Source organism: Poecilia reticulata, linkage group LG6 (genome assembly GCF_000633615.1).
Source record: "Poecilia reticulata strain Guanapo linkage group LG6, Guppy_female_1.0+MT, whole genome shotgun sequence".
Taxonomy (NCBI): Eukaryota; Metazoa; Chordata; class Actinopteri; order Cyprinodontiformes; family Poeciliidae; genus Poecilia; species Poecilia reticulata.
Window position 1 is genome coordinate 26,270,053 of NC_024336.1, and position 27,572 is coordinate 26,297,624.

The 27,572-nt window shown below is 39.8% G+C and overlaps 4 protein-coding genes across 8 annotated transcripts in view; 2 read left to right on the forward strand and 2 right to left on the reverse strand.

The window, feature by feature from the left end:
* The first annotated feature begins 583 nt into the window (after positions 1-583).
* fth1b (ferritin, heavy polypeptide 1b) lies at positions 584-4,929 on the forward strand. The gene is made up of 5 exons (XM_008412099.2): positions 584-766; positions 2,171-2,274; positions 2,373-2,519; positions 2,697-2,822; positions 2,912-4,929. Exons 2-5 carry the CDS (start codon positions 2,173-2,175, stop codon positions 3,068-3,070), a joined length of 534 nt encoding a protein of 177 aa, XP_008410321.1. The 5' UTR covers positions 584-766; positions 2,171-2,172; the 3' UTR covers positions 3,071-4,929.
* On the reverse strand, positions 4,669-11,026 carry best1 (bestrophin 1). 2 transcript variants are annotated; one of them, XM_008412098.1, is made up of 10 exons: positions 10,627-11,026; positions 10,083-10,265; positions 8,224-8,318; positions 7,712-7,945; positions 7,409-7,563; positions 7,229-7,306; positions 6,995-7,147; positions 6,835-6,915; positions 6,595-6,746; positions 4,669-6,514 (listed from the first exon to the last, which is right to left on the reverse strand). In XM_008412098.1, exons 2-10 carry the CDS (start codon positions 10,232-10,234, stop codon positions 5,428-5,430), a joined length of 2,187 nt encoding a protein of 728 aa, XP_008410320.1. In that variant the 5' UTR covers positions 10,235-10,265; positions 10,627-11,026; the 3' UTR covers positions 4,669-5,427. The 2 variants fall into 2 exon arrangements, with proteins under 2 accessions (XP_008410320.1, XP_008410319.1); XM_008412097.1 differs by having other exon boundaries at positions 10,083-10,390.
* A 104-nt stretch (positions 11,027-11,130) lies between these two features.
* On the forward strand, positions 11,131-21,932 carry rab3il1 (RAB3A interacting protein (rabin3)-like 1). Of its 4 annotated transcripts, XM_008412092.2 has the most exons (13): positions 11,131-11,223; positions 11,424-11,743; positions 15,757-15,940; positions 16,072-16,167; positions 16,410-16,487; positions 16,597-16,833; positions 17,023-17,133; positions 19,136-19,264; positions 19,350-19,462; positions 19,660-19,683; positions 20,650-20,749; positions 20,847-20,913; positions 21,001-21,932. In XM_008412092.2, exons 2-13 carry the CDS (start codon positions 11,544-11,546, stop codon positions 21,084-21,086), a joined length of 1,425 nt encoding a protein of 474 aa, XP_008410314.1. In that variant the 5' UTR covers positions 11,131-11,223; positions 11,424-11,543; the 3' UTR covers positions 21,087-21,932. The 4 variants fall into 4 exon arrangements, with proteins under 4 accessions (XP_008410314.1, XP_008410315.1, XP_008410316.1 ...); XM_008412093.2 differs by lacking the exon at positions 19,660-19,683; XM_008412094.2 differs by lacking the exon at positions 17,023-17,133.
* A 110-nt stretch (positions 21,933-22,042) lies between these two features.
* Positions 22,043-27,572, reverse strand: part of epx (eosinophil peroxidase) — a 10,365-nt gene continuing 4,835 nt past the window's right edge. The window contains exons 10-17 of the mRNA XM_008412090.2: positions 26,797-27,055; positions 26,547-26,717; positions 25,647-25,884; positions 25,364-25,575; positions 25,127-25,291; positions 24,516-24,599; positions 24,332-24,428; positions 22,043-23,610 (exon numbers count right to left, since the gene is read on the reverse strand). Coding sequence (XP_008410312.2) covers positions 23,553-23,610; positions 24,332-24,428; positions 24,516-24,599; positions 25,127-25,291; positions 25,364-25,575; positions 25,647-25,884; positions 26,547-26,717; positions 26,797-27,055 — 1,284 coding nt within the window. The 3' untranslated portion in view covers positions 22,043-23,552. The remainder of the gene's footprint in view (positions 23,611-24,331; positions 24,429-24,515; positions 24,600-25,126; positions 25,292-25,363; positions 25,576-25,646; positions 25,885-26,546; positions 26,718-26,796; positions 27,056-27,572) is intronic.

The following is a 27,572-nucleotide window of genomic DNA, read 5'->3' on the forward strand; positions in this document are numbered from 1 at the left end:
TTCAACCAAAAGACTAATGGCTATGCTTTTTATACATGTGGAAATTATTTGACTGCTTTTGGTGGCGTCTTCACCTCAAATAAATTGAGAACATCACTGATTGGTGTTGCCTTTGATATTGGAATCTGATCTAAAACATTTTAGGGTGACGTTTTACATTATTCTGCAAAGCTTTCACATCAAGGGGAAAAAACGCTGATAACTCGGTGCTACTTTCAAGTCACCTCGGAAGAGGCATACGTGACCCTGTTTTTAAAAACCATTTTGCTACATGCCGCTAGTACGGAGCCCCTAAGGGGACACGGAGAAAAAAAAGGAAAGAAATCCCGACTTATTATCTCGAGATCCCGAGAAACTAAGTCGAGATCCCGACTTATCTCGAAAGTCAGGATCTCGAGATATTAAGTCGGGATTTCTTTCCTTTTTTTTTTCTCCATGTCCCCTTAGGGGCTCCGTACGCTGGCGGGCTCTATCGATTAAAATGCATATTATTTGTTAATGTCTAGTAAAGAACGATAATAATGGGAGTGAACGATGATGAGGGATTGCAAATGAGTGTCGCTTAGTTCCTACTGTCAGTGAATGCAACATACTCCATCTTTTGACGTGTTTACATGGTGGGCGCCTCTGCATAACGGTGCGGTGACTTTGAGTAACATTCAGGTGGCGTGTATCTCTTAAACCTTTAATATTAAACATATTGAACTGCAATACAGCTAGTAAATATTACTAAAGTGAGAAGGAGAGTTGGAAATATTCCAAACAGGTAAGTTTATTTATGCTCCTATTAACAGCTTATAGCGGGTTAGCTTCGCATTATTTAGCTAGCATAAGTTAATGCTGGGCTTTTCTGTGAGATTTATGAACATGATTTGAAATTAATGATTTACCAGCTGCAAGTTTAAGATGGAAACCATCCCATAAATTTTATTTATTAATTTAATATTAATAGTTGATGAGCGGTACACTGACAGATGCAGGCCATGTGTGGATCAATACGGATGCATCTAAATGCAATAAAATATGTGAAGTGACTTACAACCATTATATTGAAGTTTTAAAAGACGGGATAATATAAGAAGTAGAGCTTTAAAATTCTATGCAACAGACTGTTTTAAATGTTATCTAATTAGAATATGGAGTTCACCTGTGCTCAATTTCATCTCAAATATAAAACCTGCTGCTTTGCAAAGGCCTCAAAGGTTTGTTGCAGAATATTAGTGAACAAATAGCATCAACACAACAGACGGGGATTAAGCTGTGGAGAACTTTTAAGGCGAAGCAACCGTGAAATTTGTTAAATTACTTGACAATACTGGAAGAAAACCCCATAAAGGCTTTGAATAACTTGAGACTGCCTTACAGCAAGACAGTAAAACCAAAAGTACAACCGGAACCACCATGCAAAAGTTTGTATCAATGGATGTTCATGCGTTGAACAGGTTTTGTTAGATTTGAAAACTGATGTTCTGTGCTTTTTGTCCAAACTTTGGTTTGAGTTATTTTGCAGAGGAGTGGCTCTAAATAGTGGCTTTTCGAACAGAAAATATAAAATTGCATGTCACATGGGCAAAATAATTTGTTTTACATTTTATTTCTTAAGTTTGTCTCATTCTGTTTTGTTTTCTTGTTCTTTTTTGACTGTTTTTAATGTCTGTTCGAAATAAATAAATAAATGAAATGAAATGAAATATGCAAAGCTGATATATTCTCCCAAAGACTTACAGCGGTAATGACAGAGAGAAATTGTTCTACAAAGGGGTACTGGAAGTGAATGTAAATCCATGCCACACTTTTAATGTAAAACAAATAATAATGATTCTTACTTTGCAATCAGGCTCTACTTTGAGTTGGAATGCAACATAAAATCTCAGTGGAATAAATTGATGGTTGTGGTTATAAAGTGACAAAGTTCATGGGATGTAAATACTTTTGCATGCTTTTACCACAATGCTACATTTGCAAATAATGTTATGGTCTGTCTGTGTGAGACTTGTTTGTGTGTGCCACCGGTACAGATAAGTGACCTTTTTCTTCAGATTAGTCCCTTAAATCATCAACATCTCAAAAGTAAACTGTTACATTTTTTTCTTATTCCATCCTGGCGTATTTTGTGTTGGATTTGACCTGCAGACGGTCATTTTCTCATTCATTGCTGTAACCTTGATAGAAATGGCTTCCCAAATCCGACAAAACTTCCATCAGGACTGCGAGGCTGCAATCAACAGACAGATCAACTTGGAGCTGTATGCCTCCTATGTTTATCTCTCAATGGTGAGAAACACTTAAAAGTCACTTTTGTTCTGTATTATTTTAGAATCAAGTGGAAAATGTGTTGCTACTTTATTACCCTATTTTCCCTTTTCTTTAAGGCGTACTACTTTGACAGGGATGATAAATCCCTAGAAAATTTTGCTAAATTCTTCAATGCCCAGTCAAAAGAGGAGCGTGAGCATGCAGAGAAGCTGATGAGTCTGCAGAACAAGCGTGGAGGCAGAATTTTCCTGCAGGACATCAAGGTATGCACAGATACTTTTACTAATCAATGGAAATAAATTATTCTTGTCAGCAGTTGGATCATTTTTAGAATGTGAAAAACCTAATTTCACAATCGGTGGTGCACTTTTGTGTGTTGAAACCAGTCCTCTTGAACATGTACACGAGTTTTGAGTCATCATGAATTATTTGTGTGTTAGAAACCCGATAGAGACGAGTGGGGGAGCGGCCTGGAGGCCTTGGAGTGTGCTTTGCAGCTAGAGAAAAGTGTAAACCAGTCCCTGCTGGACCTGCAGAAAATGGCAGCCGAACACAATGATCCTCATGTGAGAAACGGCCAAGAAGAACGAGCTTTCAGATCTCTCCTTGTGATCTGGTATTTTTCCAATACAACGTCTTTTGTCTTCCTATACAGATGTGTGACTTCGTAGAAACACATTTCCTGGATGAGCAGGTGAAATCCATCAAACAGCTGGCAGACTGGATCTCAAACCTGCGTCGCATGGGCGCTCCTCAGAATGGGATGGCCGAGTACCTCTTTGACAAAAACACCATGGGGGAGGAAACCAGTTAAACTGAGTAGCAAATCATCGTCCATCTTCACCTCTGGGGAAGCATTTTGTGTCAAAATTTCTCAAAATATCATTTCATGTGGCATTATAGCTATTTATGCATCAACCTTCTGTGGCGATATTTAGATAAATATGTGTTTTGAGTTTAGACCATGGCAAAGTAACATTTATCAGTGGTTGTGTGATGGAAAAAAAGTTCACCTTCACACCTGGATTAAGACTACCCTACGTTCTCCAGAATTTACAAAACCATTCAAATCATGGAAAACCTCATTGTAGCGAGGAGGCAAGCAACGCATACCGCTTTGTTAGTACTAGGCACATATAGAACTCCAGAAAAAAATTTTAAATGATCAGTTTCTCTGATTTTAGGTACATGTTTGAGTAAAATTAACATTTTTCTTTTATTTCATGAACTACTGACATGTCCAACCAAAAGTTTTTTATTTGCAGAAAATGATAAATTGTCAAAATCATGAAAAAGGAGTAGCGCTTTCCGACCTAAAATAATGCAAAGAAAACAAGTTCATATTCATTTAAAAACAACAATACTAATGTTTTAACTCAAGAAGAGTTCAGGAATCAATATTTGGTGGAATAACCAGGAGGTTTTCTATGGGGCTCAGTGCAGTGGGCTCTTCATCTTTTCTAGGGCTGAAGTTGTTCTTGCTCCATTGTTGGCTGTCCTGCTGAATGGTGTTGCCACAGGGAATACCCTCACAATCTGCAGAATTTACCTACAATTGTAGGCAGTTTCTGGTTCTAAATTATCACTTTCTATCTTAATGTAGAGCAGTGGTTCTTAACCTGGGTTCGATCGAACCCCAGGGGGTAAAAGTTTGTTTACCTCAGGTAAACAAACTTTAATTTTATCAGCTTTCTGACAGCACAAGAGGATGAACTTAAATGATTTTCTGTGCTGAACTCGGTGGACCAGTGTAATTATTTTTATCTGAGATACTTGGCAAGTGCAGGATCCACACAGAACGTCCCCAAGATGGGTTTTTTGATAATCACCGTTTCAGTTTATTTTTAGTGTTGTGCTGTCTTTATTGTAAAGTTATTTCCGAAAGCCTTCTCATCCTTCTCACCACCCTCCGTATTTAAATGCAGTACCACTAGACATCAATGCAAATTCATTCCATTCATTCTGGACATGAACTTTCAACAATCTTCTTGTTTATATCTGAGGTATATTTGCCTCTAAAACACTAGGATTTATATTCTATATGGATCACAGCACATAAAAAAATCTTCTGCACAAGCGTCATGCGGATTTCTTTTTTATTCTGGTCACAATGCTGCTTCCAGGCTCTTTCCTGTAGAATTTGTAAATAATGTGCTACCACCAGGATGTCTGGAGAAACATTGCTGAACTGCATCATGCATTATACGGACCGCTGACTGTTGAGGATGTGGTGCGGTCTCAGACCAGGGTGAAGGAGAACTTGCTGAAAGATATGCATATTTTCCTACTGTAAAATAGTTTCGCTTATAGCCGATGACAGATTGGTTTCTTTCATTAGCATTAAAGCCATAACCTGCACTTAGAACTGAATTACTGTCTTAGAAACAAAGCCATAAATTTGTAGTCAGTATAGACAGTAAAAATAGTAAGTATTTTATTTAAAGTGATGCATACCCAGGAATCTGGGTAGTTTTTACATCATATATTTTCGAAACTTTGTTCATTATGGAAAAACATTGTTTTGTTGGTATAATTTCCTCATTTTTGATCAGTTTCTTCACAACTTTAAAAGTTTGAGTTCAGTATCCCGTAGTTACTTTACAACATTGAATATTCTTGTCGGACATACAAAAAAGCTTGTCTTATGAAAATAAAGCAATAATATTCAAATGATTTGTGGGGTTTATTTTTATTTAAATAAACAATGATAAAAGTAGCACAGCATGTTATTTAATATATAATTTAATAGCGTACAGATGAGCACAAAGCTAAGAAGTGGGATATAAACAGTTAAGCTTGGTTTTCAGCAGAAGTGTACAAGTTTCTGAAATTTCTTACTGGCTCAGTGTCAGTTCACTTAAGGGGATTTTTGCATAAGAAGTAGGTCAATTCTGAGCTAATTCAGGAAATAGGCTTTAACACAAAGTCCTTAATTTGTAGATGTGGGTTTGACATAATCCAGCAATGTGTCATACATATTGATTTCATATTAGAGATGTAATAAGCTACTTTAATGCTCAGCATGATGGTGCTGGCCTTAAAATGTCTCTTGACATCAACAAACTAATTCAACAAGAGTCACAAATAGCTAATTCCTTTTTTACCATGATGTTTCTTGTTATTTCACTGATTGAACATAGTTCCAGAATCAAATACATAAAAGGCTTCAAATTAGTTCGTTTTTTCCTCAGTCCTGCTCCCTTTCTCTTCCTTATTCATCCCACCGTCCACCAGAACTCCCAGCAGATCCCCCTCAGTCAATGAGATTCCCGAATCATTGGCTGAGTTTTGCTGACTCGCTTCTTGTGAAGGTGCAGATGTAGAAACTGTGTTCATGTTGGTACTCGACCCAGCGCTTCCGCTCCCATTGCTCATCCTCGGATTTGAGGTGAAGTTTCCATGGTTGCTAAAACCACTGTGGCTTGTTCCATTGCAAAGACTTCCTGTTGTGGCAGCGCTGTTGGTGCTTGTTGCATTAATGCTGCCGGAGCTACTGTTGGGATTACAGGGATTTAGTGCCGCTGTGTGAGAGGGGGGAGTGAATGAGAACACTCTTTCACCTCCACCTCCCGTTGCCCGAGCACTCAGGGGTCCTGGCTGGCTGTCAGCAGCTGGGAGGGTTTCTAAAGTGAGGCGAGGGGGAGGAGGGCGTCGGGACAGTAGGCCATGTCCTGGTCTGAGTTTAGATATTGGACAGAGTTCCGGTGCTGGGTCGGGGAAGGAGAACGCTGGTCCACTCTGTGACTCTCCCTCCCCACACAACCAGGGAAATGCAGAAGATGGAGGTGGTGGGAGATGGTTGGGTGTGTCAGGAGCCAGTAACTGGGAACCCACCGTCTGAGGAGCCATGGAGCTGCAGCTGCGATCCCAATCGTTTTGGGTCCGCCGGGGATGCCGAGGGCGAGGCACTGCCGGGGGCACGCAGTGAATTGGTGTTTGGGGGCAGCTGTAAAATCCTGGCCTTTCATACATGGGAACAGTGGAGAAGGCGTAGTCCAGATCCCGGTCCTGGTTCAAAGGGTAGCGGGCTTGAGTAGGGGTCGATGGTGCTTCTGGGTGCAAGTAAAGAGGGAAGCGGTTCAGTGGAGCTCCAGGGCGGCGGCGCAGCAGAGGAACCCGGGACGAGCGAGGAAAGTTTGGGGACTGGACGCCCAAAAGACGACCCAACCCTCCAAGTAGTGGAGTGGTATAGTTGGCTTCTTCATGTTCTTTGATTTGTTCCAAGTTGGACTGGAACTCCATCTCCTCCTTAGGAACACTAGAGGACATCAAGTGCATAATTACCCAGCTGTATTGTATCCTTTGATTGTTTTCCAGGTAATAAACACGTTAGTTTACCTGATATCTAGAGCCGAACCCATGAAGGAGGGCTTACGGTGTTCAGCACTGGCAGGAGTGTAAGGAGGTTGGGGCTCCGACTCGTTCCAGTACATGTCCCTCTCAACCAGTGGCAAGCTGTCGTACATCTCATCCACAGACAAAAGAGACACCTGAGACACAATGGAAACCTCCACAAGTCAAACACCCTAAAAGCCGCTGTCTGTTAGATTTAAAACACAGCTGGGAAATAGTTTGCACCTGCAGGTTTCGATCAACTAGCCAGTTTGTTTCAAAGTCATCATCGTCTTCACCAAAAGGGTTTATGAGTTGCTCTGCCACCTGAGACCATCGAAACAAAAGATCATGTTATTGAAAGCTGAAAGTCAGAAGTGATAATAAGCTTTTAGCTTTGCCTCACCTTCAGCCAGCCAACATAGAAAAAAAACTGCAGCAGGGTAAAAACCGGCAGGTAGAAATCCACATCATGTCCCGGATATCCCTGAGCAGGATCCAGGAACTGTCGGCCGATCAGACAAGCCAGAAAGAAGCTGTAGACCGCAACAGTTGCCACCTAATTGAAAGGCATCAGTCATTTGCTTACCTGCTACACCTGTTATTGAGATCCCCATTGTAGAAAATAAATCCCACTGACCTGAGTGTAGACGAGAGGCAGGCTAATCCAATCATAACCGTACAACTTCATACACTTTGCCCTCAGGCTGTTCAGCTCCTGAATGGAAAATAAAACAAAAACGGTCCAGTTAAAATGAAGGATGTTTATAAGTTACTTCACGTCTAGCCAACAGGCTGATGATGTAAAACAAAGACTTACAGTGAGAATGGCTGTGAGGGCCACATCATTGTTAATGCGACCCTCAGTCCGGGCTCTCAAAGCCAAGTTGACGAACCATGTGCAGGGCACCCAGAACTTGTTATGGGGGGAAGGTAGATCCTCCAGGTGCCTCAGTTCCTCTGAGGTCATCAAACCTGAAAGGAAGAAACATACCATGAAGGTGTGTGACTGTGTTCTTTTATACCACAGGACTGCTGGTACAAAGGTATACACCAAGATTCCTTCAAGACGCGTTGGATGGTTTTCATTTGTAAGCTATTGGATTTCACTGCCATGCCGTACCTGCCTGCACCAAATGCTCAGTGGTTGGAAACCTCTTGTAGACGGCAGTACTGACAGAGCGGTAGATCAGAACTCCTGAGAGGTTGACGTAGCGCATCAGTGTTCTTCGGGTCAGCCTGGCAGTGTCATCGGTCCCACGGACATGGCCTCCTACTAATGCTGCCAAACGGTCTGGCCAGGGTATGTTCTCAAACTGACCCCACCAACGGGAAACAACCAGAGTCACATAGAAACCTGTTTAAAAAAAAAAAATTTATTAACATCAGGGGGTGTGTATTATGCAAAATTCACATTTTGAATTTTTTTGCACTTCCATTTGGATCTCTATTACTTCTAAAAACAGACCTTGCATGTAAAAAAAAAACACTCAGCCACTTTTTGGCAATAAGTTAATGCTTTTTGGTGTCTCGAACATGAACCGTTTTAAAAATGTTCCAAATGTAATGTCACTGCCCCTCACCTGTTCAAGGAAGCACAACAGTTCACCTTTAAAACCACCAAAACCAACTCACCCAACACAAACGACACAGGGATGAGTTCTGCATAGCGATCACAATATATCGACAGCTTCTCAAACAGCCTCTTCTGCTCACTGCTTAGTAGAAACCTGGTGGGAAAAAAAAGAAAGAAAAAGTTCATCCATAAGCAGTGAGGGTCTGACCAGTTACCCCAACATGTGTGTTTTTGGACTGGAAAGAATCCACCCATGCCAGCTCTACAGAGAAAGTCCTTAACTAGGATTTGAACCCATGACCTTTTTTGATGTGAACAGTCCTGCAGAATATATTTTCAATTTTAATTTCAGTTTCTTGTCAGTGGTTCTCAGTTTGTGTGCTGAAACTCTCGTAAGGGGCTTACGGGCTTCTGTCAAACATAATTTTTCTTTGAAGAGATTTGCCCAAGTAGCAACATAGCAAGTGGTCACAAACAAGCTTTTTTTCTTTACATAATCCTCCTATTTTGTGTCAGGAATGTTTTTAGAAATGTACGCCAAAACGTCTTTTACATCTGAAACTTTACCTAATATTTACTGTTGTCTAAGCTTTATGCTTAATAATAAAACTATTGACTGTCCTCAATTGTTCAGGACAATGTCTGAACCAGCTTATTAAATGACTGACTATTGAGACTTAGGAAAGATATTCACTCGATTTACGTTCAGGCCGGTTCAAGGCCTCTTAATCCTTAAACCTGCAGGGACTGTTCACTCAGAGGCCCTTCAAAATATTCTTGACTGATGTTTTTGCCGTAACCCTGAAATGTTTTGCTAAAAGAAGTGTTGACTGAATGCCTGTAAATATGAGTCAATGTACAATCCTGTGGATCTGCATTTACCCCTTTACAGACTGTTTTTCTTTTCTCATATGTACATTTCTACATCTTCGACTTAAGCAAAAAACAAAGTATTTTAAAGAGAGGATTTTATTTCCCACATGAAAAATCCTTCCAAATACCTAAACTAATTACCCCTTATACAACCTGACTGACTAGTCTTTTATGTTATGGAGGAACTTTGGCCCACTCTTCTGTGGAAAATAGTCTTAGTCTTAACATTTTTTATGTCACTTCTTCTTAGACTGTCTATTTACAAATTTAGAACATCTTATAAGTTAATTCTAAATATTTTTGTGTCCAACTAAAAATAAACTTGGATTTTTAGTTGATGATTACATATTTGAAACCCTGACTGTGAAACAGCTTCAGGCTAAAGCTGGTATTTTATCTAGGATAGATATTTCTTTGTTGTGTTTGTAGTTTTATTTTTATTATGGCTGAGCAGCACAACATTAGCTTTTATTTATGAAATCCTTCATTTCCTGTGCAGATGTAAATGATAGAATTTGTGTGTGCTTTCTGTTTCTTTAATTAAATAAATAGTTGGAGTGAATAATAATCAATATAATCATTGATTATGCTGATATGTATACTATGTATTGTTTTTATGCTTGAATAAGTAAGAGAAATATTCAAAATCTGCTTTGCTTTTTCCACAAAATGATGTAATCACTAAGTGGGCTAGGAAACAAATTCATTCTTCAGAGGGAATTTTTATAACTCATGTAATCAAAATAGTTGATTGATTATAATGCTGTTAATTCACACACACAAATATATTTTAAGATAGCACATCTACATTAAAAAAAATTTAAAAAACCTAGACCTGTTTCTAAAATGGATAAAAAGAACAAACTGCTGCTGTCAATGTGAGAGGAAACGCCTGATTTTCTTACATATTTAATAATTACTATTATGCAGAATCCATCAGATTGCAGTAACATGTACTTGTTCCTTGTGTTTCTCATACATATTCAATAACCAAGCATCACACGTCATTATTAGAGCTTTTTTCTGCATTAATACAGAATCCTACCTGTAAACCACGCTGAAGAAGTAATACAGCACAGTGAAGATGATGAGCTCTCTATACAGCAGTTTGTAGATGCTGCCTTTCCATCGCAGGAGCAGGTGAAAAAAGGTCCCCAATCCTGCATCAGCAACTCTTCGAGAGTATGTCACTGTCATTGCTGTTTTTCACTGCTTCTTCTAGACCAATCTGCAGGCAGAATGTGGTCTAACATGAGAGAACCCGGTGGATGGAGCGTCTTTGTTTTTTGGGCTTTGCTTGATTTCAGCTTCAGTGTTTGAACTGGAACTCATAAGCCCAACCTGGCAACAAATCTACAAAAAACGAACAGACACTTTTATTATTCTAAAGATTTACCTGCGTTATGAGCCGATATTTAGCACATTGCTCTAATACAAAACACATTTTATTTAGTCAATCTGTCATTAAATAAGTGATTTTATTTAATGTTTTTCAAATCAATCTGCTAAAACACACCACAAAGGTGCCTTTTAAAGTTCACCTTTCAAAGTTTTACTACTTAACGCTCCGAACCGACTGATGCACTCACCAGTAGGAGAATGAAAACGCCTGGTCATCCTACTTGTTGTTGCTCGAGACGTGGGACGGCAGAGCCCAGGGACAATGTTGGAAACGGGAAAGAAGGTAAGGAAAAAGTAAGCAAGGCTCTCCCACACCTCCGGTCACTTGATGTGTTAATCTGTCTGTGCAACAAAGCTGCATTGTGAGGCCAGATCCTGCTAATCTGAGCAAATCTGAGCACCCCACTGCTGCCACAAATAGACATGAATGTCGAGTGCTATGATCTAACACTGAGGAGCATATCTTTCATGTTAATTCATACACACACATATAAATTTTACTATACTAAAAAAAATACTGAACATATCATTATCTTGATTTGTTTGACTGAAGCGGCTTTGAGCCTTCAGGTGAAAACTATGTTCGGCCCCCTCAGCTGGAAGAAATGTGTACAGCTGAGTTGTTACTGGTCAGCAGAGGTTAGCGATTAACCCTTCCTGCCAAAGCAGGAGACTCAGATCAGGGCGAACTGCGGCGAGTTTGGTGAGCTAAACTCACAGGATTAACTAAGCAGAAAAGTGCTGTTTTACATATTTTTGTGCTCTGGCAACAAGAAATCATGCTGGTGAGTATTTACTTTGTATCTTTTAGTTATAAAACTATTTCAAACATGTAGATTTAGAGTGTTTTACAAGTGTGGTGCTTAACTTTCGTCTGATTATCTGAAAGAAATGTATTCCTTCAGCATAACTCGTGAAGAAAAAAAGCATTTCACCCTGTTGTGTGGATTTTAAGGTATTGTTTTTGACTTTCTTCTCTGTCAAGTGCTAAAAAAAAGTATATCCAGTATATCCAGCTCAGTTTCAACAATTTGCCGAAGTAAGTCTTCACAAAGGATAACTTGCTGCTTCTCACTTGGACTGCTTGGGAAAGAGAGAGAACCACATGGATGCTTTCGAGGGAATTCACAGCGTCCGTATTTCCTCATCTCCACCGACTTCAGCCTCATCCGCCCCAGGGTATGAAGTCCTGAAGGCAGGTCGGTCGGGAATAGCAGTCTACTCCTCTCCAGTTTTCTTTGGGACATCTGCAGTCAAACACCAGTCCAGCAGGGTCACTGCGGAGGAACGCTGTGTTGTTGGACAGTAAGTGTCACTTTCTGAGCAAACAGTGGCAAAAAATCTGCAGAAGGGAAAAAATGTTTTATTTGCTTAAATGCCTAAATTGAAAGTCTATGCTAACATGGCAGTGGCAGTATTTGATAAGGGCGGAGTGGCTTTCTGCCCAGGGCGGCACATCACATGGAGGGAAAAAAATAAATAAACAAAAGTTATTCAAGTTTCTTTTGGCTATTTGGATGTTCAGTTAGTGGAAATAAAAAATGCCATTAGGTTATGTAAGCACTGTAAAGGCATCCTGCTGTACAGCAAGAGAGGTATGCTTTTACGTAGCAGGTGGTGGGCGGTACGCGCTGCTTAAAAATCTATTATTGTGTTGTTCCACAACAGAGCGAGACTGTGAGTGACGTGTAGAGAGCTTTGCACTTGTTGAACATTTTAAACCAAAATGATGTCACGCCTCAAATCAGAAACAACTTTGCTCAGGGGAAGAATCAGCCTCAGCTTCAATATCTCTTGCTTTTTTTTTTTTTTAGCACAATGGAAAAACATGTGGGAATCTAAGTTTCTGAAATAAAACGTGATTTTAAAGTGGGATAGACAGTGAGTGCCATATGAGTTTATGTCCTTCTGGTTATATGTTAATATTTCTGGTAAATTAGACATGGAAGTAGATTTTATTTCCACTGAATGCTGTTGTGTTGGGCCCCAGAAGGAGATGCTTGCCCAGGGTGCCAACTAAAGGGTTCCCTCCATTTATTAGCTCAAGCCAAAACAAATGGAGTTAGGATTGATCAAGTGTCTTTGAGCCGGTTTATGGCTCTGTAATCCTTGCATGACACGTTTTTCTTCATGTTTGTGGTTTTCACCTTGATATTAAAGTTTAGCATTAAACAATAAATATCCTGGACTTGAATTGTGCTTTAAATCTGCGCCTGTTTTGTACTGTGACAGTGTCTGTGCCTGCTGGGATGAGTCTGACGGGAAACTGGGAGTGGAGGTGCTGTCATGTGACCAGAGAGGAGGGCAGAAGAAGAGGAGAAAGTTGTTTTCTGTCTAAAGAAATTATTTTTTTTTTTACAGGACCTGCTGAACGGCACACTAGGAACGTATTGAAAGCCAACGTGCTGTACCGTTTTTCTTTGCCTTTTTTGTTTTTGTGTCCTGCTCCTTCACTGCCGCCGCTGCTTGTTCTTCTTGTCGACGTCAGCGTCCGCATTCCTCCGCTGTGATTTAAAACGGCTGGGATTAGTTTCAGCGAAACTAGCTACCCTTAGCTCACTTTGTTCCGTCGTTTAGTTGTCTAACAACGAGAAGCGTGGGGGGGGGGGGAAAGGAGGAAAAGGGGAGGCTGACACGCGTGAGGACACCAGTGGGGGTATTTTGTCTGCTGTCCTGGACTCTGACAGGGTAAGGCTGCCTGGGCATTAAAGATTAAAGAATTGGGACTGACAGCTAACTAGCTCAGACTGCTTAAAAACCTTATCGATCCATTCTTTGACTCAAACTTGGAATTTAAATATTACTAGAACACGACATTCAAAGGCTGCGAATGCAAAATCAAAAGTTTACCAAACTGTGGTTCGGGGTTCCTCTCTGGTCCGAGGCTGGGGGGAAAACATGCCAGATATTAAAGCTAGAACATGTCAGTAAATACAAAGGGTTATATGTCAATCCAGGTTGTTTCATATAAAGAATTTTTTTTTAAATGCTGAAAGGAAATCCAAATACTCAAACGATACATGCGTGATGAAATCATGTGTTCAGGTTAAAAATTAAAACGGTTACGGTGCTGTAAACGCTGAAGTTTCTCCAGGTCAGTTCACATTGCCACCAACTGAGATTCACTTTGTTGCTCTCACACCTCTAAGGAAATAATGGTGTTGGTGTATTTTCTTTCTTACACAAATGACAATTGTCATTCTGTATTTATAAAAATAAATCCCCAAATCTCATTTAATTTAATTAAGTTATTTTTATAGGGACTTTGTACATAAACATCATTGCTGCAATTGTAAAAAAATTTCATTGCAGTCCGCTGCATGGAAAAATTGTGCATTATCTGAAAACGTCATATTACACTTTATTCTCAATTTATTTTTGCTCTAAATCCCTATTTAGGCCAGTTGATTCTAATTAAACGTGATAGATTGTAGACCAAAACACGGTAAGAATGAGTGATATTTATTGAAGACATGAAATGCACATTTTCTTATTAAACTCAGATTTGCACTCATTCTAGGAGTAGATCACAGTTATCTCAGTGATATCACAACAAGAATAATGTTGCTGGTTCTGATGCAGAAAAACACTGAAAACTCCAGAACCTTGATCCCAGTATGCACGCACTATTCAGAAGGAATGAGGGGGAAAAAAAGAGATAAATAATACTTTATGTATGCATGCCTTCACAATGTGAACATTTTAAAGTGCAGCCTGGGATACAAAATCACCTTTTTTCCTTTTCTGTTTTTGTTTTTGCGGGCACAACAGCTGAAGCATAATCAATGGTCTGAAAATGACTTTTAAGTTTTTGATTGTTAAAGGTGAAACAAAGAGTTCCTATTGAAGATGCAAACTCACAGATGGTGTGAAATGTGCTTTGAGCGAGTTTTATGTACTGTCACAAGAAGCTGGCAGCCAAATGACAGAAATAGAACTATAGAACATTCAAAATTCATGTAAATGTAAACCGTGTTTTTCATTCTAGGGTATGCGTGTTTAAACATATCGGTTCAGTTATGTAATCATTTTGTCTCGGGATATGCACAAATGTCCTCAAATATATAACTTTAATGGAGACTAGGTGGCCCAATATAACATTTTAAAGCTTTTCTATAATCTCCCTCACCATTTTCAGCATTGTGCTTGGTGGTGAGATGAACCAGATTTCTCATCTAGTCTTATTTGTCACACTTCCAATTGCTTTAATCTTTTTAATTAACACTTTAATGGTTGAATCTACAGAAGTTTCTGTTCCTGTCCCAATCTTCTGATCATTACATATCTGTTCAAACTGTTCAGTTTTAAAAACTGTAAAGCACTAGAACAAGTCAAACTTTTTCAGCTTGATAAAGTCGGGATTTATCACACTGTGCAATGGTGCAATGGACGACATCAGGCTGTACCAACTGTTACTGGAGCAGAATCGCGTCATAAAAGACCCATTAGTCCAACAATGAAAGGAAAACGAGTTATGGGTGTTAACGATCTTATTATTAGCGTTGACTCAGAGAAGAATGAGATGAGGACAAGGAGCAATAATCAGACGTCTGTCACAAGAGCACTCACACTCCCAACCTATGGTAGGTTGTTTAAGGTCAGGAGAATATTATCACACTGAATGGAGACATATTAAAGCAAAACCTTGACATTTTCTGAAAAAATTTCCTCCAATCAGAACCTTGAAGAAGGTTGTGTTTTTGTGTATCTCGTATTTTAAAAACTGAGAGAACTGTGCCTCTGTGTCACGTCATTGTTATTTCTCAGGGAAACAGGAAGTCATGGCTTTCTAATTAAATACGCCAATCAGTTTAAAGTATACATCTAAAAACTTCAGCTCTGTTCATTTTTTATGAACTCCGAGGAGTAATTGTGGCAATAATTTTGCTTAAATAATCCCCGACTAAATAAATGTGCTCAAAGTTCAGTGTGAGGATATGCTACTGCAATAAAAATAGAATTTATATTACAGCTTTTTACACATCTTTATACCAGATATCCCAGCAACTGTTTTATATTATCTGTTGACGTAAGTAGGTTAGTAAGGGAAAACGTGTTCCTCTTTTTTGAGCAGTAAAGGTTTCTACAAATTATTGAACTCCATGGCTGTAGATATAAGAACACCAGGGCTAGTTTTCTGTATTTCAAATAATTTAATGACGCCAAATGTTTGGAGGTGTTGAGGTGGTAAATAAAAATCTTTGTGAAACAGCATAACACAATCTCTTTCTGCACAAGTACTCAACACAACAACTTTCTATTCCCCTTTGACGTTAGTATTTTCCTGAAGAGTTTATGATGTTGTGTTTTTGTTGCAGGTTGGTAGATCTGGATCCAGAACCGGTGACCGTAGTGGAGGGAGGAAGCCGGGATGGGCCCGTCTCAGGCAGGCCGCACGGCGATCTCTGCCGGCTCCGCAGCTCCTCACTGGAGATTAAAGAAAAAGAAATCAGAGAGAAGGGGTCAGAGATCCTCCGGGAACAGCTGGACGCAGCAAAGATGGTATCGTAACCTAGTGTTTGCACGCGTGGGCATACCGAATATAGTTCAAAATGGGTGGGAAGAAAAAGCTGACCATGCAGATGTTCTTCGCAGTGAAATGTGTTTCTGTCGTTTGCCTCTTCGCATCTCAGGAACTGAAACTAAAAGACAAGGAGTGCGAACGTCTGTCGCAAGTCAGGAATCAGCTGGAGCAGGAGCTGGAGGAGCTGACTGCCAGTCTGTTTGAGGTCAGCAGCCTTCGCCGCTTTCTGCTGACTGGACTTTAACTCTGCTAGCTGCTGACTGGGAGCCACGCTGTTTCAGTTATGGAATGAGCGCAGACGCTGGCGTTTCAATCTGCATACATTTATTTCCTCAGTATTTCTCAGGAGAAACAAAAAAGGGTCATCAGCAAAAAAAATTTTAAATGCTGGAAAAATGTAGAAATGCATTGACTTATTTTATTCATGTGGTGACTTTATGTCGACAGGAAGCCCATAAGATGGTGCGTGAAGCGAATGTGAAACAAGCAGGGGCAGAGAAACAACTGAAGGAGGCTCAAGGAAAGGTGTGCCAAGTTATTGTTTATTTCCACGTCTTAAATGAGGCCTTTTGTCCACTTTGCTCTCCCATTTCACACAGTTAGTGAACATTTATGTCTGGGTTTTGTTTCCCAGATTGACGTTTTGCAAGCGGAGGTGACTGCGCTCAAAACTCTGGTGCTGACGTCCACTCCTTCCTCACCGAACCGGCAGCTGCATCCCCAGCTGCAGTCGTCGGGCTCCAGGGGTTCCCACAGGCGCGGTGTGGGCCACATCCGCACCAACAGCGTCGGCACAGCCTTCCAGACCTCGTCTGGAAAACCAGAACCTTCTACTGTTTCCATTCAGTCTGTGGCCACAGAGGAGCGAGAGGTAAGTGGGAGAAACTTTTTTTTTTTTTTTCCCATAACTTGTGCATTCCTTTTTTCCTCTAGCTTCATCTCCTTTTCAGTCAACTCCGTCGCGTAGAGTTGAGTTCTCTTCTCGTTTTCCTTCTGCAGCCACTAACCTCTCCCTGACCTGTTCTTCCTGTCTCCCGCTGGTTTTCTCTTCCTTTCTCAGCCTGCTGTCCCTGCTCTCCTCTCTCTGATTCTCTGTCTGCTGCCAGGCCAGCCAATCAGTCTAAATGCTGGCCAGGACCAGGGAGAGGGGATAGGAACTGATAGCAAACAGGTAACCTGCTCGTAAGACATTCATTCGCTGTACACATGTGTCAAACTCAAGGCCCGGTCCGACTCAGCTTTTTTATGTGGCCCTTTAGATTTTAAAAATTATGTTTTCAATCAAATCAATGCAGTTTTTATCTGTTTACTGTCAAATTATATCAATCAGTCCCTCTGGATTTTTGAGAACTATAGTAGAAATTCACACAAATAAACAAATCCCCGCACATACATAATTGGGAGTTTATTGTAGATTTTATTCAAAAATTGTCAAAAATGTTCTTACTTGTACTAAACAGTTGCCTCCACTTTAATTGATGTCAGATTTTAGTCCAAGATCTATACGAATAATAAAAAGTCACATTTACTGTCATAAATAAGTGCAAATATTTCCAAATTAGTACCAGAAACACTTTGATTTTTATTACAAAAAACTGTCACGAAATCCTGGAAGGACTGAAAAGTTATTTAGTAATATTACTTAATTTTAAGAATTCATTGATATTTTAACAGTTTGTGAACAGGTTTTATCAACACATTCTGGCACAACCGGTCCTTTAAGAGCATTCATGATCCTGATTTGGCCCAAAACGAAAATGAGTTTGACACCGCTGCTGCAGTGTGTCATGTGTTGCGAGTGCAATTTTTCTAGTTCCAGGTTTTTAAATGCATCATTAAAAGTTTAAGCCTGAAGGATCAGAACACATGGGAAACATATTTTGCTATTAAATATAAAAATTGTTATCAGAACCTTTTAATAATGACTGGCTGAACATCTTACAGTTACGTTACCATAGCAATCGCTCGTTTTTTTTGTTTTTTTTGTCAACGAAAGTTTAATACGAGCGTCATAGAGATCCAATGATTAAAAATGAGATGTAAATATTAGGTAAAAGGAACAGATGTAATGTTAGTCGTGTGGCTACTGAGACTGAGTGTTACTGAGCAGAGATGAAGGTCATGTGATTCCAGTGAAGGATCTCATGATTAAAGAGGAGACACGCTTCTGGACTGACGTAAAAAAACAATTCCTCCACACTGCTTCACGCTTTCAGGAGCTTATGGTGCTTAGAGAACGTCCTCCTGCAATAAATGCAAAGCCAGATTCTTAATTTAATGTAGAATCTTTATTCGATTTTTAGTTTTTGAAACAATATCACTTCTGTTCCATAAGTAACTTTCCTTACGGAGGTCTACAAGGGCATTTCAATGTGAATTAATATATTAAGGATGGTCAAAAGGGACTAAAGTAAATGAATACATCGTTAAAACATTAATTAAATGCACCATAGAGTAAATGTTTAAATTAAATGTTTGAATTAAGTATTTAATAAACAATTTATAAAGTTATTAAATTGTTAAATTCAAACATAATTGGATCCTTTAAGCTGTTTCTGTGATGTAACTGAGAACTACCAGAACCTTGAGTCCTTCCAAGACTTTGCCATCATTTTTGTGATCTTTTGTTTTTAATTAATTTATTTATTTTTTGCTATCAAAATCACCAGTTTTGTGGCGCTACTCTAGAAATATTTGCGAGGAATTTTTGCTATATTTTCCCCCCTTTAAGTCCCTTCCAAAATATAGGGAAAGAAAAGAGATGAAAAGATGAAAAAACAGATTGGACACAAACATTACAATTTCTTAGAGAACTGAAATAGCTCAATTTTTGCTACAGCCCACATCGATCACAGACTAAAAGTTAACATCACGTCAGAAATACTGCCACCTACAGGTGGGAGTTAGCACTGACTTAAACCCAAAGTTTTTGTGTGGAAAATTTGTAATAAATTCACAATTATGCATTAGCACAAAATAGTGTGCGTTTTTTTTTTTTAATCTTGGCACATAAATATATTCTTTTAAACATAAAATTATTTCTTTTTTCATGTAAACCTTTTCTATCTCATTCTAACTTGCCAATTAAAGGTGGCTCATGTTACATTGTCGCTTCATGACTCGGGTAGTCGGTTCACTGACTGTGTTTGCGACTGTGTGGTTTCTCTCCGCAGATGGACTCGGTTCTGTTTGCAGAGTTCTTGTTGTGGAGGGAACATCCGAGCCTGGACCGATCCTCCGCCTTCCTGAGCCGAGTTTACCGCGAAGACATCGGGCCGTGTCTCTCCTTCACGAGATCAGAGGTCAGAGCCTCGCTGCCTCCCTTACAGAAGCCAAACGTTGCTCCTCTCATGAATATGTGGATATTTGACTGGCTGTTTTCCACAGCTGTCCCAGCTGGTCCAGAGAGCAGTGGAAAACAACTCCCTGACCATCGAACCTGTGGCCATGTCGGCTTTACCGATGGTGAAAGCATCGGCTTTAGAGTGTGGAGGTCCTAAGTGAGTTTGCTTGTTTGTAGCGATTGGCGTTCTGTCCTCTGTTTCACTACCTGCTGGTTAAATCGTTATCACTGTTTTTGGTTTGGGCTCCTTCACTGATGATTTCTGACCCTGTAGCTGTACGTTTTGCACTCTGCGGTTGAATCCGTGGGCACACTAATAGTCACTGTCTCATCTATAATCTTTGTCTTTTCCAGTGGATTTAGGGCTTCAGTAGAGACGTAAGTCCTCTCAGGAATCAGTCAAACTTTATAATTTGCACTAACTTGTGTTTTTGTCTCCTCATCCAGATTTAAGTGTTAAAAATCTAATCTTTAAACTCTGCATGCCTTTGCAATCTACGGCCATTTCCTTATCTTTCTGTGACTAACTCTCTGTTAGTGTTTATCTTTTCGTGAATGTCTTTTAAAATAACTCATCTCTGTTCAGAAGAAGTGTTTGTACTGTTTTAACTTTTTCACATTTTGTCATTTCACAATCAAACTTCATTGTATTATATTGGGATCGTATGCGACACATCGGCACAAAGCAACAGTGAAGACAAAAGATACATTTTTTTGGTTCCTTTTTTTCCTAAATCTGAAAAGCATGACTTGGATTTGTGTTCAATCCTTTTTATGCTGATACCCTTAAATACAATTGAATTATTTAATTATATTATATTAAATACAGCTGTTCAGTTAAGAAGTAAGAGGTTTGTTCAAGAACATCATTGAACAAAACAGTAGACCATTAATATATGGCAATGTTTATAGCAGATTTAGGTTATAAAACAACATCCAGAGCTTTAAACACCTTATTCAGGCCAAGATGACCATGGAAACTCTGCAGAGTAACTACGTGTGTGAATTTGTTAACAGGACATCAGCTGTATGCACCACAAACCTGGCCTTTGTGGAACAGTGGCGAGTAGAGAAACACTGTTGAAACGGCAAAAGAAGTTTCATTTAATGTTTGCCACGCAGGTGTATAAATCACCCCAGAAATTGTGAAAACTCTTTTTTTTCCCCTACCACTTCACAATTTTGCTCCACTTTGTTTTGACCGTCTCATAAAATCCCAACAATTCTTCAATTTGTGGTTTCAAAATGACAAAATGGTCAAACAGTGCAGAGTTTTGACGCTCTATTAAATACTGACTGTTGACACTGTTGATATGTCTTAACAGCTGATTTGTCTGCTTGCAGAAAATGCGCTTTGAGCGGCTTGTCACGAGTCTGCCAGCATCGCATCAAGCTGGGAGACAAGGGGAGCTACTATTACATCTCTCCATCAAGCCGAGCTCGGGTAACCACTGAGAGTTAATCTCAAAACTAAATTAGAAATCGTTCCCTTGCTGCCGTGGAGAGCCACAGAGTTTAAATACTTCTTGTCATCTTTCCAGATCACGGCTGTGTGTAATTTTTTCACGTATATTCGGTACATCCTGCAGGGCTTAGTGAGACAAAATGGTAAGTTAACACATACGCATCTGTTTACTAGCTTTTTTTTGCTAACTTTGATCTCGTCTGATGGCGTATTTTTCCATCACGTTTCAGCGGAGCAGATATTCTGGGAGGTGATGCGACTTCGCAGAGAGATGACCGTCGCTAAGCTGGGTTTCTACCTGACGGACCAGGGCTAAATGACTTCCCAGCCAGACTGAGTCCTGATTAGTCACAAGTCTGGGAGTTAGAGAAGTCTGATTTCAGTTCGTGACCAGATTGTACATCGTTAGTGAAGGGAAGCAGGAAATGTGCTACGTTTTGGGAATGTGACGAGAAAATCAAACCACCTGCTGCATTATGACCTGAAAATGATTATGGGGTTATTGCGGCGGTATCCCCCCCCCCCCTGTTGTCTCCACTTATGGGCTCCATTAGGAAATGGGAAGGGTATTATCTGCTAAAGAAATGTTCTGCAGAACTTCTTATCGGAGCTCAATAGATGTATTGTTAGAGTGACCCAGCAGACCAGAACCACTCCACGGAGTTTGTCTCTTACTTGAAAAATTCAGCGACATTCAACACGTCTTCCTACATCTTCAGTCTCTGGTGTGTGCATGCACTTCCTGCTCTGCATGAAAACATCATAAAATAGTCACCTTCAGCCTCTTGCAGCTCCATGTGGTTCCTTCATTTAATCAGACGTGTTCTTATTAATCACACCTTTACTCTCAGCAGTCACAGCTTTTACGTTGTACAGAAGATAAGAGCTTTATTGCAGTTAATTACAATGCTTCAAATGTACATTTGCACTCTTCAATGAACAGAACTATAAACAAGCCATAAATTACATAGCCATATTAGATCATGATTTACCTCAGAGTGTAAATTTGTTATAGTAGCCCACTTTTGTTTTGGGCTAACAAAACATGAAGGATTTAGTGTGCAATACTTGCTTCTTGGCCAAATTACTGTCTTTTTTTTAAGTCAATGTAATGATGAGTAACTATGGAAACACTCCAATAAACATAAAGCACTGTTGCTTATATGTGTGTTAATGACAGAGTTGTTTATTTCACTCTAATTGCAGCACTCAGAGCGTGTTTCCTTTGAGGTTCATTTGCAAGAGCTGCTTGTCAGAGCAGGCCAGAAGTATATGCAAACTAAGCTTTTCCTTCTGCCTTTTGTTGGATCCTTGTTCCCTACCTTCTTTTTTGTGCTCTTTATTCTTTTATTCGTGTCTTTACGTCTTACTTGCCTCTCCACCCTCCACCACTGTCCTTCCTTTCGCCCGACTGTCCTTCCTTCTTCCCTGCACCTTTATATCCTTTTAATTTTTTTTGTTCTGTTTCTTATTTTGTACCTTCTTGTTTCCTTCTTATATAGATATTTTCATTAGACGCTAAAGCTGTAGAAACATTTATCATAAATGTATAGGAACCCTATAGTATTTTATATTTTGAGGTAAGTGCAAATGACTTGCCTCAAGCTCTGGAAATCTTTAGAAAAGTCTAGAAATTTGGCCTGAAAATTAGTAAAAACCATAAACTTTCAAATTTGCTTTCAAATTTTTTCTCACTAAAAATAATTACGTGTGTACTGTGAGCATAAAAAGGAAAAATGTGTGTTCTGGATCACACTTGATTCACAGTGTAACACTGTTTACATAGAATCTCAATAAGTAATTGCCAGTTCAGCTCTTTTAACCACAGCGACTTAATCTTGACCCCACCTTCCTTACTCCACCTACAAGGAGTGTTTAAATATTCGGGGTGTAGTTTCACCTCAACAGCTTGAAAAGGAGGGTAGAGTAGCCAAAAATTGTCCTCAAGTAAAAGTAAAATGTCGCCGTCCAAGAATATTAATGAACAGTAAGAAAGTATTTAGTAAAAACGCTGCTCAAGTACTGAGTAACATCTGATTCAAAATGTCAAAGATATAAAGTTATGTGCAAAAAATTGATACACATGATTTCAAAATAAATTTTAAGCAACACTTCATAATATTACTCAAGAATAAGAGTGCCATGCAGTTAAGCTGCTCCCAAAAGCAATACTTCCTTCATGTGAAGTTTTACCAAAACATTACTCAAGTAAATGTAACTAGTAACTATCTGTTTCTGACAGTTTGATTATAGGTATTCCTTTGTCCAAAGTTCTATTGGTTTAATAAATAAAGCAAAATGACATATGAAGTTGTGAATTGGTTATCTCTATAGTCAAACATAAAAACAGTTTTGACTGAGTCAAGCGTGGCCAATATGGCGGACATGTTTGTGCTGCCTCTTCTTCTTCAGCCTGACAGGAAAACACCCTGGCCCACCGGTTGCTCAACAGGTTTGTAAGCGGTAAGCAGGCTCAGTCACACTAAGACTAGGAAATCTGTTTTTGGAGCAATCATTCCTGTAAGGTTTCCAGTTTCCGGATTAAAACGGCTTCTGTTTTCGTGACTTGTTTACACAAGCCGCGGGAGACGAGTACGAATAGTTTGGCCCGGGGTTTTATGAATGGGCGCCGTCGTAACATGGGGACAAAACGTGACATCACATGTGGGGAGGGGCTTACAATTAAACGACAACTTGTTCAAACACTTAGTGAAAGCATTATAAAAGGGGCAACATTTTCCATCAGAGTAGTCGGATAAATATCAAAACAAATTAAAAGGGGTCAACTTTTCTCCTGGCTACATTCAGCAGAGATCAACTCTTCAGACTTTGGAAAATATCTGCAAGAAACAAGTTAATTAGCATTAAATCAAAAGTGTACACAATATTTTAAACTGTATTTTATTATGCTTTGATGCCACAGACCAAAGTAGCACGCACTTGTGAAGTGGAAGGGAAATAATAAATGGGTTTCATCATTTTATATATGCAGCTACATTTTACTTCAATTACAGCTGGAAGTGTTTGGGGGAGTTCTGCCTGCTTTGCACATTTAGTCATTTTTGTCTCTTCTGTTTTGCAAATTAAAAAATGTTCAGCAAAACTTGATGGAGAGCGTCTGTGAAAAATAATTCTCAACTGGATTTAAGTCTAAACCTTGACATTTCAAGCTAGCAGGTTTTCTTCCAGGATTCCTTTTTAATAGCGCCATCCATCTCTATTTGTCTCCAACATGGTTTCCCTCAGCACAATATGTACCGCAACAGGAATAAAGTGTGTCCAGGTTGATGGAGAGACGTAGCTAAAAGGGTGGATTGTATTTTTTATTAGGTGATTTCTGAGGGAAGTTGATTTTTCTATAATTCCTGCAAACGTAACGGAGTAAAGCCCAATACATTCCTCACCTTTCAAATGAAAACCATGCATCCTTTTTTCCACCCACTTCACATGTGTTCACTATCTCGTGTTGATCTAGTAATTTGTTGTAAAAAAATAAATAAATAAATGAAAACCTTTGCGAGAAAAACTACATGAGAGCTTTCCCAACTTCTGCTAGCTCACCTTCGATAGCAGAACAGCAGCAGCACCAGGCCGGCTGAGCCGACCATCACCACCGTCACTGCAGCCACGATGGAGACCGCGGACAGCGGGGAGCGCTCTGCGTCACAGCGGTTTGGGATTAGAACCGACATACCTTCCTAACACGTGCAGAACTAGGTCCACGTTTTCATTGTTCTGAACTGACCTGAGCAAACGAAGGAGCCTGCCGTGTTAAAGCATTCCAGATGTTGTGGACAAGAAGGAATCAGATCCTCACACTCATTAATATCTACAAGAAAAGATTTTAACATATATAATGCATTGTATCAAACCAAAATGATACAGTGCAGAATTTTTTCAATGTATTGAAAAAAATTCCTTTTTTCAATACATTCATATCTAATTGAAGTTATATTTTAGTCCAGTTTTTATTTTTGTATTTAAAGAACTGAATACATTAAAAAAAATCTTCTAAAAAGAACTTATGCACTAAGCTATGACATTATTGTTACCTTTTCTCTGTAAAACAATCAATGATATTCTTTTTTTTTTTTTTTGCTCTTTAACACTGTTATTATTTTATATTTTAATCCATGTAACTATTTCAAAAATGGACTTTGTATACATAAAATTCTGCCTCTTAAAAATAAAGTTGGAACTTGCTGCCTGTCGTACTTCAATCCTCCATGTGAGGGCGTAATCTAACAACAGAATTAGACACAGCAGGGTTTTGAGGAAAGTATCAGCTTTGTTAAAGCGGCCTCACAAACATTCTTAGTGGGTTATGTGAGCCATTTGCAGAAATGCTTCTTCTACCTTGACACGTTGGAGGCGGGGAGCTCCACTTCTGGCTCTCTGCGTCACAGCTGATGGATGCAGAGCCCAGCAACCTGAATCCAACCCGACACTGATAAAGGATCGTGGAGTTGCAGAGCAGAGAGTAGCCAGAGTGAATCCTGGGTATCGGGCCACAAATGGGATCTGGAGGAGACAAAAGTTTTCATTAAAATAAGCATAAAAATACAGATTTTCTTTTTTTCCTCACTTCCTCACCCGTGCCAGGCTCTTTCCAGGGGCCGAGGTCGAGATGGGGGATGAGCGGATGGGAACAGGCCAGCATGTCTTCAGGGCTCTCAGTGCGTGAAAACGGGTCCACAGGGACGCGGCTGATGTGGCTGTTGTCGCAAATGATGCGAGACAGGGAGACGTTGTGCAGGTGTCTCCTCTGGGTTCTGGAGAAAACTCCATTTCTCTCCCACCAGAACCTGGACGGACAAAAACAGATGAAACTCTCCACTTCTCTGTATAATCACTCTAAAGCTCTTTTGACTCCGACCTGTCCCCGTCTCTCAGTGCTCTGAACTGTCTGGTCAGGAGGCAGGACAGGAGCGGTCCCACTCGTCCTCCGGGAAGAGCCGGCTCAGATATGGCCCCGACCCACACGTCGATGTTATGCGGGGTTCCGTATAAAAGCTCGAATTTACGAGCCAAAGTGAAGTTCCCCAATATTTCGGCCAGATCTGACATCGTAGTGGGAACAGAGAGGTTACAGAACTGGCGCCATGAGCCGTACCCTGATGGATGAGAAGAGCATAAGATGAGAAGAATACATTTCAAACATAAAACAGAGACTTGTGCATGATTGTGGATTTTTGGTCGATATCCAATTTGCTGATAGACTAAAACCCATTTGACAGATAAAATACAATACCAATATTTTTTCCCTATATATGAAATATATGGCTTTATCTACCATGGAATTAAAATACTGCATTATCTTTGTCAATTTAGCCTGCTACCAAATGGAAATGATGTAACACTTTCAACTTGCATTATGTTTAATGTCAAATTTATTCATAACGTTTGCTCTCTCTAAGACAATACCAAGGCTTAAATTGTATAAATTTGAAGTTGTGCTGCAGGCATCATTTTTACTGGTTTGTCATATGAAAACAACACCTTTTATTTCGATGAGTTATTTTGACGGAATGGCCAACGTCTGATATTAAACTTTACAGCTTTTCTTTTTTCTTGATTTTCTTTTCTGTCTGTTCGAAATAAATAAAATAAAATAAAATAAAAATAAAAAATATATCGGCCAATAATATTGTGCATTTTCCAAGTGGGGAGATAGTTTTTCTCCTTACTTAGCAGTTTAAATGTTGACTAAACTTTTGCTTGCTTAATGTGACAAAGAAGCCAGGCTCTGTGTCTGTAAGGTGAGGAAGCTGGTTACCGGGCAGGCCATGGTCCCGGCCCCTCTGCAGGTTCAGGGCCCCGAGGTCCAGAGGCATCCCCCCCTGTGCCTGAAACAGCCTTTCTGTGAGCTCCTCCACCATCATCTGACCTGCAGTCTGCAGCTTGGCGGGAGACAGCAGCATGCCTCGCAGCACTGGGTCAATGCCACCTAAACAATAACCACAGGAGAGAATGAAATACAAACACTCAAACTTAACTGATATGGTTTCAGATAGGACCTTGGTTACCTTCCTGTACGACCCTCCACGAAGCAAACAGAGAGTGATGCAGAGGCAGAGGGGGATACTCGGGGTTAAAGGTGTAACCTGGACCCAGACGCGTCACTACTGGCTGAACAGTGACGTGAGCAAAACGGAACGCCGCCGTAGCAAACGTGTTGGCGATGCTTGGGTCAACGTCTGGATCGTAGCTCTGGTAGGGGGGCATCAGCTGGGACGTGGCGCTCTCACCAAGCACCCGAGGCAGGTAGTGCTCCCAGGTTAGGATCTGGGAAAAGGAAATAGAAAACCGGCTTGGAGCGATTCGGACGTGGATGAACCAGGTTTTAAAGAAGAGTATTGTGTATTTTTCCAAGTACTTGGCACCAATTTACAGCACAATCCAGTAACTATGTTGCCTTCAGTTGTTAAAGAAAATGCTGTATAAATTATATATTAAACATAACTTTAAAAAATTAGACTTTGTAATTTAACATTTTGAAATTGGTCTCTTAAATATGATTGGCATCATTTATTTGAGACTCAGTGAAGAATATAATGTTCCTTGTTTTTTGTTTTTTTTTATCTTATTTTTTTAAATATATTTTTATTATCCAGACACCTTGTTATGTGTCTGGATTAAAGATATGATATGATCCTAACAGTTTTTTATGGCTGTGTGACATTTGTGACTAAGTGAGTTCTGTGTAGCTGAACTGAATGTTTGGATGTGAAGTGTGCAGACGCCCAGTACAGGTGGACCTGCTGCAGACACCTGGTGGACCTGCTGCAGACACCTGGTGGAC